The 15,358-nt window shown below is 39.8% G+C and overlaps 1 protein-coding gene across 1 annotated transcript in view; it reads left to right on the forward strand.

Annotated features, from left to right (window-relative positions):
- LOC118915910 (protein TASOR 2-like) overlaps positions 1-15,358 on the forward strand; it is a 77,021-nt gene that overhangs the window by 35,419 nt on the left and 26,244 nt on the right. Inside the window, 4 exon segments of the mRNA XM_057499349.1 lie at positions 7,331-7,557; positions 7,559-7,877; positions 7,880-8,015; positions 8,017-8,036. Of these exon segments, the coding sequence (XP_057355332.1) occupies positions 7,331-7,557; positions 7,559-7,877; positions 7,880-8,015; positions 8,017-8,036 (702 nt within the window).

Genomic DNA, 15,358 nt, shown 5'->3' on the forward strand with positions numbered 1-15,358 from the left:
CCATTCCTGGGGACTGTTCACATGCCATATGTTCTTTTAACAGTAAATAGTCTATAGTTGTAAGAATTTGGAGCGCTACAATTTGCACTTCTCCTAATTCTTGGTTGAGTTCCAACAGTATAGATCCAGTCAAATTTGTTGTTTTACTGTATGCACAGGCCAGCTTAGATATCTCCTTCCTCATTCCCATGGCAAGTCCAGGAACTGGTGGGATGAGTGCATCTACAGCTGTAGCAGTGCGTGGATCTTTGTTGGGGTTTTTTGATGATCATCTTCTGGCATGAGTCTGCCAGAGAGTGCAGATGTTGGAAGTTCTTTTTCATATCGTATCTTAGTTCATTTTCGGGGTAGCCCAATTAGGCTTTGATCCTCTGTATAAACACAAACAGACCCTTTGCCTACACTTTTATATGACCTTTATACCCTGTGTAGAACTCGTTGGAGGTTACCACACAGGAACTGCCCTTTTTCTTTTTTTCCTTTGTTTTTGGTATCACTAATCTACACTTACATGACGAATATTATGTTTACTAGGCTCTCCCCTATACCAGGTCTCCCCTATAAACCCCTTTACAGTCACTGTCCATCAGCATAGCAAAATGTTGTAGAATCACTACTTGCCTTCTCTGTGTTGTACAGCCCTCCCTTTTCTCCTACCCCCCCATGCATGTTAATCTTAATACCCCCCTACTTCTCCCCCCCTTATCCCTGCCTACCCACCCATCCTCCCCAGTCCCTTTCCCTTTGGTACCTGTTAGTCCATTCTTGAGTTCTGTGATTCTGCTGCTGTTTTGTTCCTTCAGTTTTTCCTTTGTTCTTATATTCCACAGATAAGTGAAATCATTTGGTATTTCTCTTTCTCCGCTTGGCTTGTTTCACTGAGCATAATACCCTCCAGCTCCATCCATGTTGCTGCAAATGGTTGGATTTGCCCTTTTCTTATGGCTGAGTAGTATTCCATTGTGTATATGTACCACATCTTCTTTATCCATTCATCTATTGATGGACATTTAGGTTGCTTCCAATTCTTGGCTATTGTAAATAGTGCTGCAATAAACATAGGGGTGCATCTGTCTTTCTCAAACTTGATTGCTGCGTTCTTAGGGTAAATTCCTAGGAGTGGAATTCCTGGGTCAAATGGTAAGTCTGTTTTGAGCATTTTGATGTACCTCCATACTGCTTTCCACAATGGTTGAACTAACTTACATTCCCACCAGCAGTGTAGGAGGGTTCCCCTTACTCCACAGCCTCGCCAACATTTGTTGTTGTTTGTCTTTTGGATGGCAGCCATCCTTACTGGTGTGAGGTGATACCTCATTGTAGTTTTAATTTGCATTTCTCTGATAATTAGTGATGTGGAGCATCTTTTCATGTGTCTGTTGGCCATCTGTATTTCTTTTTTGGAGAACTGTGTGTTCAGTTCCTCTGCCCATTTTTTAATTGGGTTCTTTGTTTTTTGTTTGTTGAGGCGTGTGAGCTCCTTATATATTCTGGACGTCAAGCCTTTATCGGATGTGTCATTTTCAAATATATTCTCCCATACTGTAGGGATCCTTTTTGTTCTATTGATGGTGTCTTTCACTGTACAGAAGCTTTTCAGCTTAATATAGTCCCACTTACTCATTTTTGCTGTTGTTTTCCTTGCCTGGGGAGATATGTTCAAGAAGAGGTCACTCATGTTTATGTCTAAGGGGTTTTTGCCTATGTTTTCTCCCAAGAGTTCAATGGTTTCATGACTTACATTCAGGTCTTTGATCCGTTTTGATTTTACTTTTATATTTGGGTTGACAATGGTCGAGTTTCATTCTCCTACATGTAGCTGTGCAGTTTTGCCAGCAGCATCTGTTGAAGAGACTGTCATTTCGCCATTGTATGTCCATGGCTCCTTTATCAAATATTAATTGACCATATATGTCTGGGTTAATGTCTGAATTCTCTAGTCTGTTCCATTGGTCTGTGGCTCTGCTCTTGTGCCAGTACCAAATTGTCTTGATTACTATGGCTTTATAGTAGAGCTTGAAGTTGGGGAGTGAGTTGCCCCCTACTTTATTCTTCTTTCTCAGGATTGCTTTGGCTATTCGGGGTCTTTGGTGTTTCCATATGAATATTTGAATTATTTGTTCCAGTTCATTGAAGAATGTTGCTGGTAGTTTCATAGGGATTTCATCAAATCTGTATATTGATTTGGGCAGGATGGCCATTTTGACGATATTAATTCTTCCTAGCCACGAGCATGGGATGAGTTTCCATCTGTTAGTGTCCCCTTTAATTTCTCTTAAGAGTGACTTGTAGTTTTCAGAGTATAAGTCTTTCACTTCTTTGGTTAGGTTTATTCCTAGGTATTTTATTTTTTTTGATGCAATTGTGAATGGAGTTGTTTTCCTGATTTCTCTTTCTGTTGGTTCATTTTTAGTATATTGGAAAGCCACAGATTTCTGTGTGTTGATTTTGTATCCTGCAACTTTGCTGTATTCCGATATCAGTTCTAGTAGTTTTGGGGTGGAGTCTTTAGGGTTTTTTATGTACAGTATCTTGTCATCTGCAAATAGTGACAGTTTAACTTCTTCTTTACCAATATGGATTCCTTGTATTTCTTTGTTTTGTCTGATTGCCATGGCTAGGACCTCCAGTACTATGTTAAATAACAGTGGAGAGAGTGGGCATCCCTGTCTAGTTCCCGATCTCAGAGGAAATGCTTTCAGCTTCTTGCTGTTCAGTATAATGTTGGCTGTGGGTTTATCATAGATGGCCTTTATTATGTTGAGGTACTTGCCCTCTATTCCCATTTTGCTGAGAGTTTTTATCATGAATGGATGTTGAACTTTGTCAAATGCTTTTTCAGCATCTATGGAGATAATCATGTGGTTTTTGTCTTTCTTTTTGTTGATGTGGTGGATGATGTTGATGGACTTTCGAATGTTGTACCATCCTTGCATCCCTGGGATGATTCCCACTTGGTCATGGTGTATGATCCTTTTGATGTATTTTTGAATTCGGTTTGCTAATATTTTGTTGAATATTTTTGCATCTACGTACATCAGGGATATTGGTCTGTAGTTTTCTTTTTTGGTGGGGTCTTTGCCTGGTTTTGGTATTAGGGTGATGTTAGCTTCATAGAATGAGTTTGGGAGTATACCCTCCTCCTCTATTTTTTGGAAAACTTTAAGGAGAATGGGTATTATGTCTTCCCTGTATGTCTGATAAAATTCCGAGGTAAATCCATCTGGTCCGGGGGTTTTGTTCTTTGGTAGTTTTTTGATTACCGCTTCAATTTCATTGCTGGTAATTGGTCTGTTTAGATTTTCTGTTTCTTTCTGGGTCAGTCTTGGAAGGTTGTAATTTTCTAGGAAGTTGTCCATTTCTGCTAGGTTTCCCAGCTTGTTAGCATATAGGTTTCCATAGTATTCTCTATTAATTCTTTGTATTTCTGTGGGGTCCGTCGAGATTTTTCCTTTCTCGTTTCTGATACTGTTGATTTGTGATGACTCTCTTTTCTTCTTAGTAAGTCTGGCTAGAGGCTTATCTATTTTGTTTATTTTCTCGAAGAACCAGCTCTTGGTTTCATTGATTTTTGCCATTGTTTTATTCTTCTCAATTTTATTTATTTCTTCTCTGATCTTTATTATGTCCCTCCTTCTGCTGACCTTAGGCCTTATCTGTTCTTCTTTTTCCAATTTCAATAATTGTAACATTAGACCTTTCATTTGGGATTGCTCTTCCTTTTTTAAATATGCTTGGATTGCTATATACTTTCCTCTTAAGACTGCTTTTGCTGTGTCCCACAGAAGTTGGGGCTTAGTGTTGTTGTTGTCATTTGTTTCCATATATTGCTGGATCTCCATTTTGATTTGGTCATTGATCCATTGATTATTTAGGAGCATGTTGTTAAGCCTCCATGTGTTTGTGAGCCTCTTTGCTTTCTTTGTACAGTTTATTTCTAGTTTTATGCCTTTGTGGTCTGAAAAGGTGGTTGGTTGGTAGGATTTCAATCTTTTGGAATTTTCTGAGGCTCTTTTTGTGGCCTAGTATGTGGTCTATTCTGGAGAATGTTTCATGTGCACTTAAGAAAAATGTATATCCTGTTGCTTTTGGATGTAGAGTTCTATAGATGTCTATTGGGTCCATCTGCTCTACTGTGTTGTTCAGTGCTTCTGTGTCCTTACTTATTTTCTGCCCAGTGGATCTATCCTTTGGGGTGAGTGGTGTGTTGAAGTCTCCTAGAATGAATGCATTGCAGTCTATATCCCCCTTTAGTTCTGTTAGTATTTGTTTCACATATGCTGGTGCTCCTGTGTTGGGTGCATATATATTTAGAATGGTTATATCCTCTTGTTTGACTGAGCCCTTTATCATTATGTAGTGTCCTTCCTTATCTCTTGTTACTTTTATTTGTTTTGAAGTCTATTTTGTCTGATATTAGTACTGCAACCCCTGCTTTCTTCTCGCTGTTGTTTGCTTGAAATATGTTTTTCCATCCCTTGACTTTTAGTCTGTACATGTCTTTGGGTTTGAGGTTAGTTTCTTGTAAGCAGCACATAGATGGGTCTTGCTTTTTTATCCATTCTGTTACTCTGTGTCTTTTGATTGGTTCATTCAACCCATTAACATTTAGGGTGACTATTGAAAGATATGTACTTATTGCCATTGCAGGCTTTTAATTCGTGGTTACCAAAGGTTCAAGGTTAGCCTCTTTAGTATCTTACTGCCTAACTTAGCTCGCTTATTGAGCTGTTATATACACTGTCTGGAGATTCTTTTCTTCTCTCCCTTCTTGTTCCTCCTCCTCGATTCTTCATATGTTGGGTGTTTTGTGCTGTGTTCTTTCTAGGAGTGCTCCCATCTAGAGCAGTTCCTGTAAGATATTCTGTAGAGGTGGTTTGTGGAAAGCAAATTCCCTCAGCTTTTGTTTGTCTGGGAATTGTTTAATCCCACCGCCATGTTTGAATGATAGTCGTGCTGGATACAGTATCCTTGGTTCAAGGCCCTTCTGTTTCATTGTATTAAATATATCATGCCATTCTCTTCTGGCCTGTAGGGTTTCTGTCGAGAAGTCTGATGTTAGCCTGATGGGTTTTCCTTTATAGGTGACCTTTTTCTCTCTATCTGCCTTTAAAACTCTTTCCTTGTCCTTGATCTTTGCCATTTTAATTATTATGTGTCTTGTTGTTGTCCTCCTTGGATCCTTTCTGCTGGGGGTTCTGTGTATTTCCGTGGTCTGTTCGATTATTTCCTCCCCCCATTTGGGGAAGTTTTCAGCAATTATTTCTTCTAAGATACTTTCCATCTCTTTTCCTCTCTCTTCTTCTACTGGGACCCCTATAATACGGATATTGTTCCTTTTGGATTGGTCACACATTTCTCTTAATATTGTTTCATTCCTGGAGATCCTTTTGTCTCTCTATGTCAGCTTCTATGCTTTCCTGTTCTCTGATTTCAATTCCATCAATGGCCTCTTGCATTCTATCCATTCTGCTTATAAACCCTTCCAGAGTTTGTTTCATTTCTGCGATCTCCTTTCTGGCATCTGTGATCTCCCTCCGGACTTCATCGCATTTCTCTTGCGTATTTCTCTGCATCTCTGTTAGCATGTTTATGATTCTTATTTTGAGTTCTTTTTCAGGAAGACTGGTTAGGTCTGTCTCCTTCTCTGGTTTTGTCTCTGTGATCTTTGTCTGCCTGTAGCTTTGCCTTTTCATGTTGATAGGAATAGTATGCAGAGCTGGGACGAGTGACGGCTGGAAGAACTTCCTTTCTTGTTGGTTTGTGACCCTCCTCTCCTGGGAGAACAGCGACCTCTAGTGGCTTGTGCTGCACAGCTGCGCGCAGACAGCGTTTCTGCTTCCTGCCCGGCTGCTATGGAGTTAATCTCCACTGTTGCTGTGGGCGTGGCCTGGCTCGGGCAGCTGCTCCAAAGTGGTGGAGTCGCGTTGGAGCGGGAGCGGCCGGGAGGCTATTTATCTCCGTGAGGGACCTCCCTGCTCCCTGCAGCCCAGGGGTTAGGGTGCCCAGAGATCCCCGGATTCCCTACCTCTGGATTAAGTGTCCCGCCCTTCCCCTTTAAGATTTCCAAAAAGCACCCGCCAAAACAAAACGACCACCAAAAAAAAGAAAAAAGAAAGAAAAAAAATTTTTTTTAATTAAAAAAAAAAGGTTGTCGCTCATTTTTCTTTATTCTCCGGAGCCAGCCTCAGGCCTCTGCTGACCGGTCTTGCTGCCCTGTTTCCCTAGTATTGGGGTCCCTATCCGTTTAAGGCTTCCAAAAAGCGCTCGCGAAAACAAAACAGCAAAAGAGCAAAAAAAAAAAAAATGGTCGCGCGCTTTTCTTATGCCCTCTGTCGCCCAGCCTCCAGTGCCTGCTCACTGTTCTTGCTGCCCTGTTTTCCTAGTATCGAGCGCCCTGCACTCTGGCCCGGATGGCTGGGGCTGGGTGTTCGGCAGTCCTGTGCTCCGTCTCCCTCCCGCTCTGCCTGCTCTTCTCCCGCCGGGAGCTGGGGGGAGGGGCGCTCGGCTCCCGCGGGGCCGGGGCTTGTATCTTACCCCCTTCGCGAGGCGCTGGGTTCTCTCAGGTGCGGATGTGGTCTGGATATTGTCCTGTGTCCTCTGGTCTTTATTCTAGGAAGGGTTGTCTTTGTTATATTTTCATAGATATATGTTGTTTTGGGAGGAGATTTCCGCTGCTCTACTCACGCCGCCATCTTCCGCCCTTCCTGTCTGTTACTTAATTTTTTTAAATTGTATATGTTTAATTAATAAAGAAGGTGACGAAATTTACAACAATAATTACCATGAGATTTGGGGGCTACTTAAGTGTTTTACTTTTTTCCATTTCAGGTAGTTTGTATAATGACTTAAAATAATTTCAATTATGTTGTATAAGTACAGATAAAAGAAAGATTTTAAAAACAGAAAATAAGAATTAAAAAGAAAAGCAAGTATGCCAACTCTAAAAGCTGGTGCTACTGCTCTGGTGGCACCCTGTGCTCACGCTGGGCTCCTTGTCATATGGGATGGAGCTGGAAGCAGGTCTGCCCTCTTCATTCCAACCTAGTGATAACATTTGAATGAGTCTCAGTTCTGTCTGTGTGTGTGTGTGTGTGTGTGTGTGTGTGTGCGTGTGTTTAAGTGATTTCATGCATATGGCATACATATTCATTAAACTTACCCATAAGTCTTTTAATTGACGTTTAGATTACCATTTGGAACAGTGTATAATATTTAATCATCCTGTAATGCTGTGATCTAAAGCATTTTTTTCTTGCATGTGTTTGTAAAAACACAAAGACAAAAACATTTCAGGATTTTAACATATATGTATATATATATGTTTTAGAGTTGAAAGACTTGAAAGTTGAAGATGACATCTCATTGAAGGTGATGCGTGTTTTATCTGCCCTTAACTGTGCCCTGCTAGAAGCAAAGAAATCATTTACTGAAGAAGGAATCTGTCCAAACACATTAGTAAAGCATAATTTCCAAGAATTGTATAAAGTAGACCAAAGTCCTTCATTGACTGCTGCTTCTCAGGATGGACTAGAAGAGACTGCTTCCTCTGGCCAACTAACTGTCCAGTGGTTTTGACTTGGCTTCTCCAGCTGAAAAGTGCCCCTTACATGCTTTAACTCAGTTGAAATCTTATTTGTCAGATCCTAGTGGGTACATTTTGGAAGTATCAACTGCGTTATGTTTATTGGCAGAGTGTCCTCAGTCTCCTTATATTTCAGATGAAATTTGTGATGCTGGATTCTCTTTAGTTATGATTCCTGATTCTGAATTTCTTGACTCAGAGGCAGAAGTAAGAAAAGAAACTGAAAGAGAAAAGAATTCTGGGAAAATGTTGAAAGCAAGGCAGGGAACATTGGTTCAAGTAAGTCCTGCCTCAGTCTGAGAGTTCAGCCTAAGAGAAAGGCAAGCATGCTACCCGTGGTGCAGAGCTAAAGGGTGAACTTCCCCAAGAAAACTGCTGGAGCAAGTAAGTGTGTGGACTCCCCAGCCACTCTCAGTTTAGCCAAAGGACACTCCTCAGAAAAGAAAAAGAGGTAAGCGCAATTTATGTAGCTTAGTAAATGAGCAGTTAGTAAAAACTGTTGTTTTCTAACGCTGTTGCTGTCTGATTGTAGTGAACTGAACAGCTTGGCAGTATCAGAAATTCCTTAGGTATGCCAACATTCCCCTCCAGTTGATTTGTCTGTGTGTTTAAAGTTTGAGAAGCGCTGATCTAGATAGCAGCTAAAAATCAAGAAATAGGAAAACCTGTGAGATATTGCAAAAAGAAGCCACACACCAAAAGCTTATATTTCTCTTGTAAAACTGCTGAAACTGTCACTCAGTTATTTATGCATCATTAAAAAAATTTGGTTATCCAGTTTCCAAGCTATCTGCAGACAAATTAAGAGTGGAAGAAGAGGGTCTTCTAAAATCAGGCTTACCAGTAACAGTAAAAAGTGGTAACTGATACCCTGAGCATGCATGAAAAGGGGAAGAATGCCTGCAACTCCAAAACTACAGCAGGGGAGATAATTTCCAATCCTCTGTATGTCTCAGAGTCTAAAAAATAGTCACATGAATCTGACCACAGAGCTACTATTGAAACAGGTGTCTAGTAGCCTGGAGACATGTATGTTGAAATAGTTCCACAGTGGCACTGTTGCTCCCTAAAAATTGAGTGAGACTCAGAGTCTAGAGCCATTGAGTGTATAATCAAATAAACTTCAGTGAATACAGCCCAACAAACAACATGATTTTGGCTTATAGTCCTCTCAGATTCTGTGTAGTACATTTTGTTTAAAGGTAGGGAACTACCTCATGTATGACCTCTTAAGAGAAGGGGTCAGCAAAGGGTGGCTAAAAGGTCCCCACAGACCTGTCACCTGCTGTCCCTGGCTACTTAACACTATGCTGGCAAAGGTGAACTGCCGTGACTGAGTCCATATAGCCTTCAAAACTGAAAATATGTCCTGACTGTCCCTATACAGGAAAAGGTTTCTGACCCTGTCTTTTTTACAATTTTTTTATTAAGGTATTCTTTATATACACTATTATGAAGGTTTCACATGAAAAACAATGTGGTTACTACATTCACCCATATTATCGAGTCCCCTCCCATATCCCATTGCAGTCAGTGTCCTTCAGTGTAGTAGGATGCCACAGAATCACTATTTCTATTCTCTGTGCTACAGTGTCTTCATGATCCCCCCACACCATGTGTACTAATCAAAATCTCCCTCAAACTCCCTCCCCCACCCACCCTCCCCCACCCCTCCCCTTTGGTAACCACTAGTCCCTTCTTAGAGTTTGTGAGTCTACTGCTGTTTTGTTCCTTCAGTTTTACTTCATTGTTATACACCACAAATGAGGGAAATCATTTGGTATTTGTCTTTCTCTGCCTAACATATTTCACTAAGCATAATACCCTCGAGCTCCATCCATGTTGTTGGAAATGGTTGGATTTCTTTCTTATGGCTTAATAGTATTCCATGTGTATATGTACCACATCTTCTTTATCCATTCACCTACTGATGGACACTTAGGTTGCTTCCATTTCTTGGCTATTGTAAATAGTGCTGCAATAAACATAGGGGTGCATATTTCTCTTTGAATCTGAGAACTTGTATTCTTTGGGTAAATTCCTAGCAGTGGAACTCCCGGGTCAAATGGTATTTCTATTTTTAGTTTCTTGAGGAACCTCCATATTGCTTTCCACAGTGGTTAAAACTAGTTAGCATTCCACGAGCAGTATAGGAGGGTTACCCTTTCTCCACATCCTTGCCAGCATTTGCTGTTCTTAGTCTTTTTCATGCTGGCCATCCTAACTGGTGTGAGGTGGTATCTCATGGTTTAATTTTCATTTCTCTGATGATTAGCGATGTGGAGCATCTTTTCATGTGCCTGTTGGCCATCTGAATTTCTTCTTTGGAGAAGTGTCTGTTCATATCCTCTGCCCATTTTTTAATAGGGTTATTTGCTTTTTGGGTGTTGAGGTGAGTTCTTTATATATTTGGATGTTAACCCCTTGCCAGAAATGTTATTTACAAATATATTCTCCCATACTGTAGGCTGCCTTTTTGTTCTGCTGATGGTGTTCTTTGCTGTACAGAAGCTTTTTAGCATGATGTAGTCCCATTTGTTCATTACTGATTTTGTTTCCCTTGCCCGTGTTTATATTCAAGAAATTTATGCTTATGTTTTCTTCTAACAGATTTATGATTTCATGACTTACATTCAGGTCTTTGATCCATTTTGAGTTTATTTTTGTGTATGGGGTTAAAACAGTAATCCAGTTTCATTCTCTTGCATGTAGCTGTCCAGTTTTGCCAACAAGAGTTGTTGAAGAGGCTGTAATTTCCCCATTGTATATCCATGGCTCCTTTATCATATATTAATTGACCATATATGCTTGGGTTTATATCTGGGCTCTCTAGTCTGTTCCATTGGTCTATGGGTCTGTTCTTGTGTGCCAGCACCAAATTGTCTTGATTACTGTGGCTTTGTAGTAGAGCTTGAAGTCAGGGAGCATAACCCCCCTGCTTTATTCTTCCTTCTCAGGATTGCTTTGGCTCTTCAGGGTCTTTTGTGGTTCCATATGAATTTTAGAACAATTTTCTCTAGTTTGTTGAAGAATGATGTTGGTATTTTGATAGGAATTGGATTGAACCTGTAGATGGTTTTAGGCAAGATGGCCATTTTGGCAATATTAATTCTTCCTATCCATAAGCACAGGATGTATTTCCATTTATTGGTATCGTCTTTAATTTTACTAATGAGTGTCTTGTAGTTTTCAGGGTATAGGTCTTTCACCTCCTTGGTTAGGTTTATTCCTAGTTATTCTTTTTGATGCAATTGTGAATGGAATTGTTTTCCTGATTTTCTGCTAGTTCATTGTTAGTGTATAGGAATGCAACAGATTTCTGTGTATTAATTTTGTGTCCTGCAACTTTTCTGAATTCAGATAATAGATCTAGTAGTTTTGGAGTAGATTCTTTAGGGTTTTTTATGTACAATATCATGTCATCTGCAAACAGTGACAGTTTAATGTCTTCTTTACCAATCTGGATGCCTTTTATTTATTTGTGTTTTTTGAATGCCATGGCTAGGACCTCCAGAACTATGTTGAATAAAAGTAGGGAGAGTGGGCATCCTTGTCTTGTTCCCAATGTTAAAATAAAAGCTTTCAGCTTCTCGCTGTTAAGTATGATGTTGGCTGTGGGTTTGTTATATATGGCTTTTATTATGTTGAGGTACTTGCCCTCTGTACCCTTTTTGTTGGAATTTTTATCATGAATGGATGTTCAATTTTGTTGAATGCTTTTTCAGCATCTATGGAGATGATTGTGTGGTTTTTGTCCTCCTTTTTATTGATGTGGTGAATAATGTTGATGGATTTTTGAACATTGTACCATCCTTGCATCCCTGGAATAAATCCTACTTGGTCATGATGGATGATCTTCTTGATGTATTTTTGCATTCAGTTTGCTAATATTTTGTTGAGTGTTTTTGCATCTATGTTCATGAGGGATATTGGTCTGTAAATTTCTTTTTTTGTGATATCTTTGCCTGGTTTTGGTATTAGAGTAATGATGGCCTTATAGAATAAGTTTGTAAGCAATCCTTCGTCTTCTACTTTTTGGAAAACTTTATGGAGGATGGGTATTAGGTCTTTACTAAATGTTTGATAAAATTCAGCAGTGAAGTCTTCTGGTCCAGGTATTTTGTTCTTATGTAGTTTTTTGATTACCAATTCAATTTTGTTGCTGGTAATTGGTCTGTTCAGGTTTCTGTTTCTTCCTAGGTCAGTCTTGGAAGGTTGTATTTTTCTAGAAAGTTATCCATTTCTTCTAGGTTATCCAATTTGTTATCATATGACTTTTCATAATATTCTCTAATAATTCTTTATATTTCTGTGGTGTCCTTAGTGATTTTTCCATTCTCATTTCTGATTCTGTTTATGTGTGTAGACTCTCCCTTCCCCTTTTTTGATAAGTGGCTAGGGGTTTATCTATTTTGTTTATTTTCTTGAAGAATCATCTCTTACTTTCATTGATTCTTTCTGTTGTTTTATTCTCGATTTTATTTATTTATGCTCTAATCTTTATTATGTCCCTCCTTCTACTGACTTTGGGCCTCATTTGTTCTTCTTTTTCTAGTTTCGTTACTTTGAGTTTAGACTGTTCATATGGGATTGTTTTTCTTTCCTGAGGTAGGCTTGTTTTGTAATATACTTTCCTCTTAGCACAGCCATCGATGTGTCACACAGATTTTCTGGTGTTGAATTATTGTTGTCATTTGTCTATATATATTGTTTATCTCTGTTTTTATTTGTTCACTGAACCATTGGTTGTTTATGAGCATGTTGTTAAGCCTCCATGTGTTTGTGAACTATTTCGTTTTCTGAGTAATTTATTTCTAGTTTCATACCCTTGTGGTCTGAGAAGGTAGTTGGTACAGTTTCAACCCTTTTGAATTTACTGAGGCTCTTTTTGTGGCCTAGTATATGATCTATTCTTGAAAATGTTCTATGTGCATTTGAGAAAAATGTGTATCCTGCTACTTTTGGCTGGAGTGTTCTGTAGATATCTGTTAGGTCCATCTGTTCTAATGTGTTGTTCAGTGTCTCTGTCTCCTTAGTTATTTTCTGTCAGGTTGATCTGTCCTGGACGTGAGTGGTATGTTGAAGTATCCTAAAATGAGTACATTGCATTCTATTTCCCCCTTTAATTCTGTTAGTATTTGTTTCACATATGTAGGTGTTCCTGTGTTGGGTACATAGATATTTATAATGGTTATTATATCCTCTTGTTGAACTAACCCCTTTATCATTTGTAATCTCCTTCTTTTTCTCTTGTAACTGTCTTTGTTTTGAAGTCTGTTTTGTCTGATACAAGTACTGCAACACCTGCTTTTTTCTCCCTATTAGTTGTATGAAATATCTTTTTCCATACCTTCACTTTTAGTCTGTGTATGTCTTTGGATTTGAAGTGAGTCTCTTGTAGGCAGCATCAAATGGGTCTTGTTTTTTTATCCATTCAGTGACTCTGTGTCTTTTAATTGGTATATTCAGACCATTTACATTTAGGGTGATATCAATAGGCATTTACTTATCACCATTGCAGGCTTTAGATTCGTGGTTACCAAAGTTTCAAGGGTAAGTTACTTAGTATCTAACAGTCTAATTTAATTCAGCATGCTATTACAAATACAATCTAAAGGTTCTTTTTTTTTCTTTTCTTCCTCCTCCATTCTTTATATATTAGATATCATATTCTGTACTCTTTGTCTCTTCACTGTCTTTGGGGGTAATTGATTGAATTTTGTATTTGCATAGTAATTAATTGTTCTACTTTCTTTACTGTGCTTTTATGTTGTCTGGTGACAGCTATTTAGCCTCAGAATCACTTCCATCTGTAGCAGTCCCAACAAAATACACTTTAGAATCAGTTTGTGGGAGGTAACTTCTCTCAGCTTTGTTTTTCTGGGAATCGTTTAATCCCTCCTTCAGATTTAAATGATAATCTTTCTGGATAGAGTATTCTTGGTTCAAGGCCCTTCTGCTTCATTGCATTAAATATGTCATGCCACTCCCTTCTGGCATATAAGGTTTCTGTTGAGAAGTCTGATGATAGCCTGATGGGTTTTCCTTTGTATATGATCTTTTGTCTCTCTAGCTGCTTTTAATAGTCTTTATCCTTGATCTTTGTCTTTTTAATTATTATATGTCTTGGTGTTGTCTTCCTTGGGTCCCTTGTGTTGGGAGATCTGTGCACCTCCGTGGCCTGAGAGACTATCTCCATCCACAGATTGAGGGAGTTTTCAGCACTTACCTCTTCAAAGACACTTTCTATCCCTTTTTCTCTGTCTTCTTCTGGTACTCTTACAATTTGAATACTGTTCCGTTTGTATTGGTTGCACAGTTCTCTCAATATTCTTTCATTCCTATAGATCCTTTTTTCTCTCTGCACCTCAGCTTCTTTCTTTATATTCCTCTTTAATTTCTATTCCATTTACCATCTCCTCCACTATATCTAGTCTGTTTTTAAATCCCTCCATTGTATGTTTCATTTCTGAATAGTGCATTCCATAAAGATTGGATCTCTGTCTGGAATTCTTCCCTGATTTCTTGAACATTTTTCTGTACCGCCATGAGCGTGTTTATGATTGTTATTTTGAAATCTCTTTCAGGAAAATTGACAAGTTCAGTTTCACTTGATCGTTTTTCTGGTGTTTGTGGGATTTTGGTTTTGAACCAGGTTCCTTTGACATTTCATTTTTATATGTGGCGCCCTCTAGTGCCCAGAAGCTCTACTCTGGAGCTGCTCAGCCCCTGGAGTAATGTTGGGGGGTCATGGGGGAGTGGCGCTGGTGCCTGGTGGGGATGAAAGAACTGTTCCTGCTTCCTGGCTTCTGTGCCTGCCTCCACTGCCAGAACCAGTAGGCCGAGCACACAGGTGTAAGCCTCTATGCTTTGCATTTGTAGCTGCCATAGGAGGGGCTTCCCTCTGGCTGGTCTGATGCCAGGGCAGGGCTGCCAGTTTGCAAGTCTGTGTGGGCTGGCCGGGAGGAAGACACAGCAGGCTGCATGTCACAGTGGGGTGCCTTGGAGCTGCGTAGCCAGCCAGAGGGATGGAGTGCCTGAAACTCGTGAAAGTTCTCAACCTGCTGGGCAGAGTGTGCCCAGACAATTTTGTCCACTTTTCCTTTCTCCTGAATAGTAGGCTCTCTGCAATTCTTGCCCTTTTAGAAGCCCTTTTGCTTTTAGGAAGTCTCTTAGACTGCCAACCTTTCTTTTGTCCCAGAGCAGCCGATGTAGATCCCTGTTTTCTACCAGCAGCTGGAATGTCAGTCTCTCCAGTATTCTGCCCATATCATAGCTGTCCAACCCCATCCAGAGCACCATGTAAGGTAGGTTTGTGCTCCCAGGGCAGATCTCCAGGGCTGGGTTTTCAGCAGTCTGAGGCCTCCACTCTCTCCCCGCTCTGTTTCTCTTCCTCCTGCTGGTGAGCTGGGGTGGGGGAAGAAGTGCTCGGTTCCTGCCAGATCACGGCTTTGGTACGTTACCCTGTTCCATGAGGTCTGTTCTCTTCTCCAGGTGTATGCAGTTTGGCACAGTCTTCTTTCCTGTTGCTCTTTCAGTATTAGTTGTATTAATCATATTTTCATATAATATAGTACATGTGGTTTTGGGAGGAAGCCTCTATCTCACCTCTCACACCACCATCTTTAATCTTCCACCCTATCATTTTAATTAGGAAATTCTTGATGCCTTAAGAAGAGACATTAGGGATATACAGATCACTTGGATTCCAGATAATGAAGGTTTTATCCTTTGGTTTAACAAATATTTATTTCCAGTGTAATATAGTTGAGA

Source organism: Manis pentadactyla, chromosome 3, assembly GCF_030020395.1.
Source record: "Manis pentadactyla isolate mManPen7 chromosome 3, mManPen7.hap1, whole genome shotgun sequence".
Taxonomy (NCBI): domain Eukaryota; kingdom Metazoa; phylum Chordata; class Mammalia; order Pholidota; family Manidae; genus Manis; species Manis pentadactyla.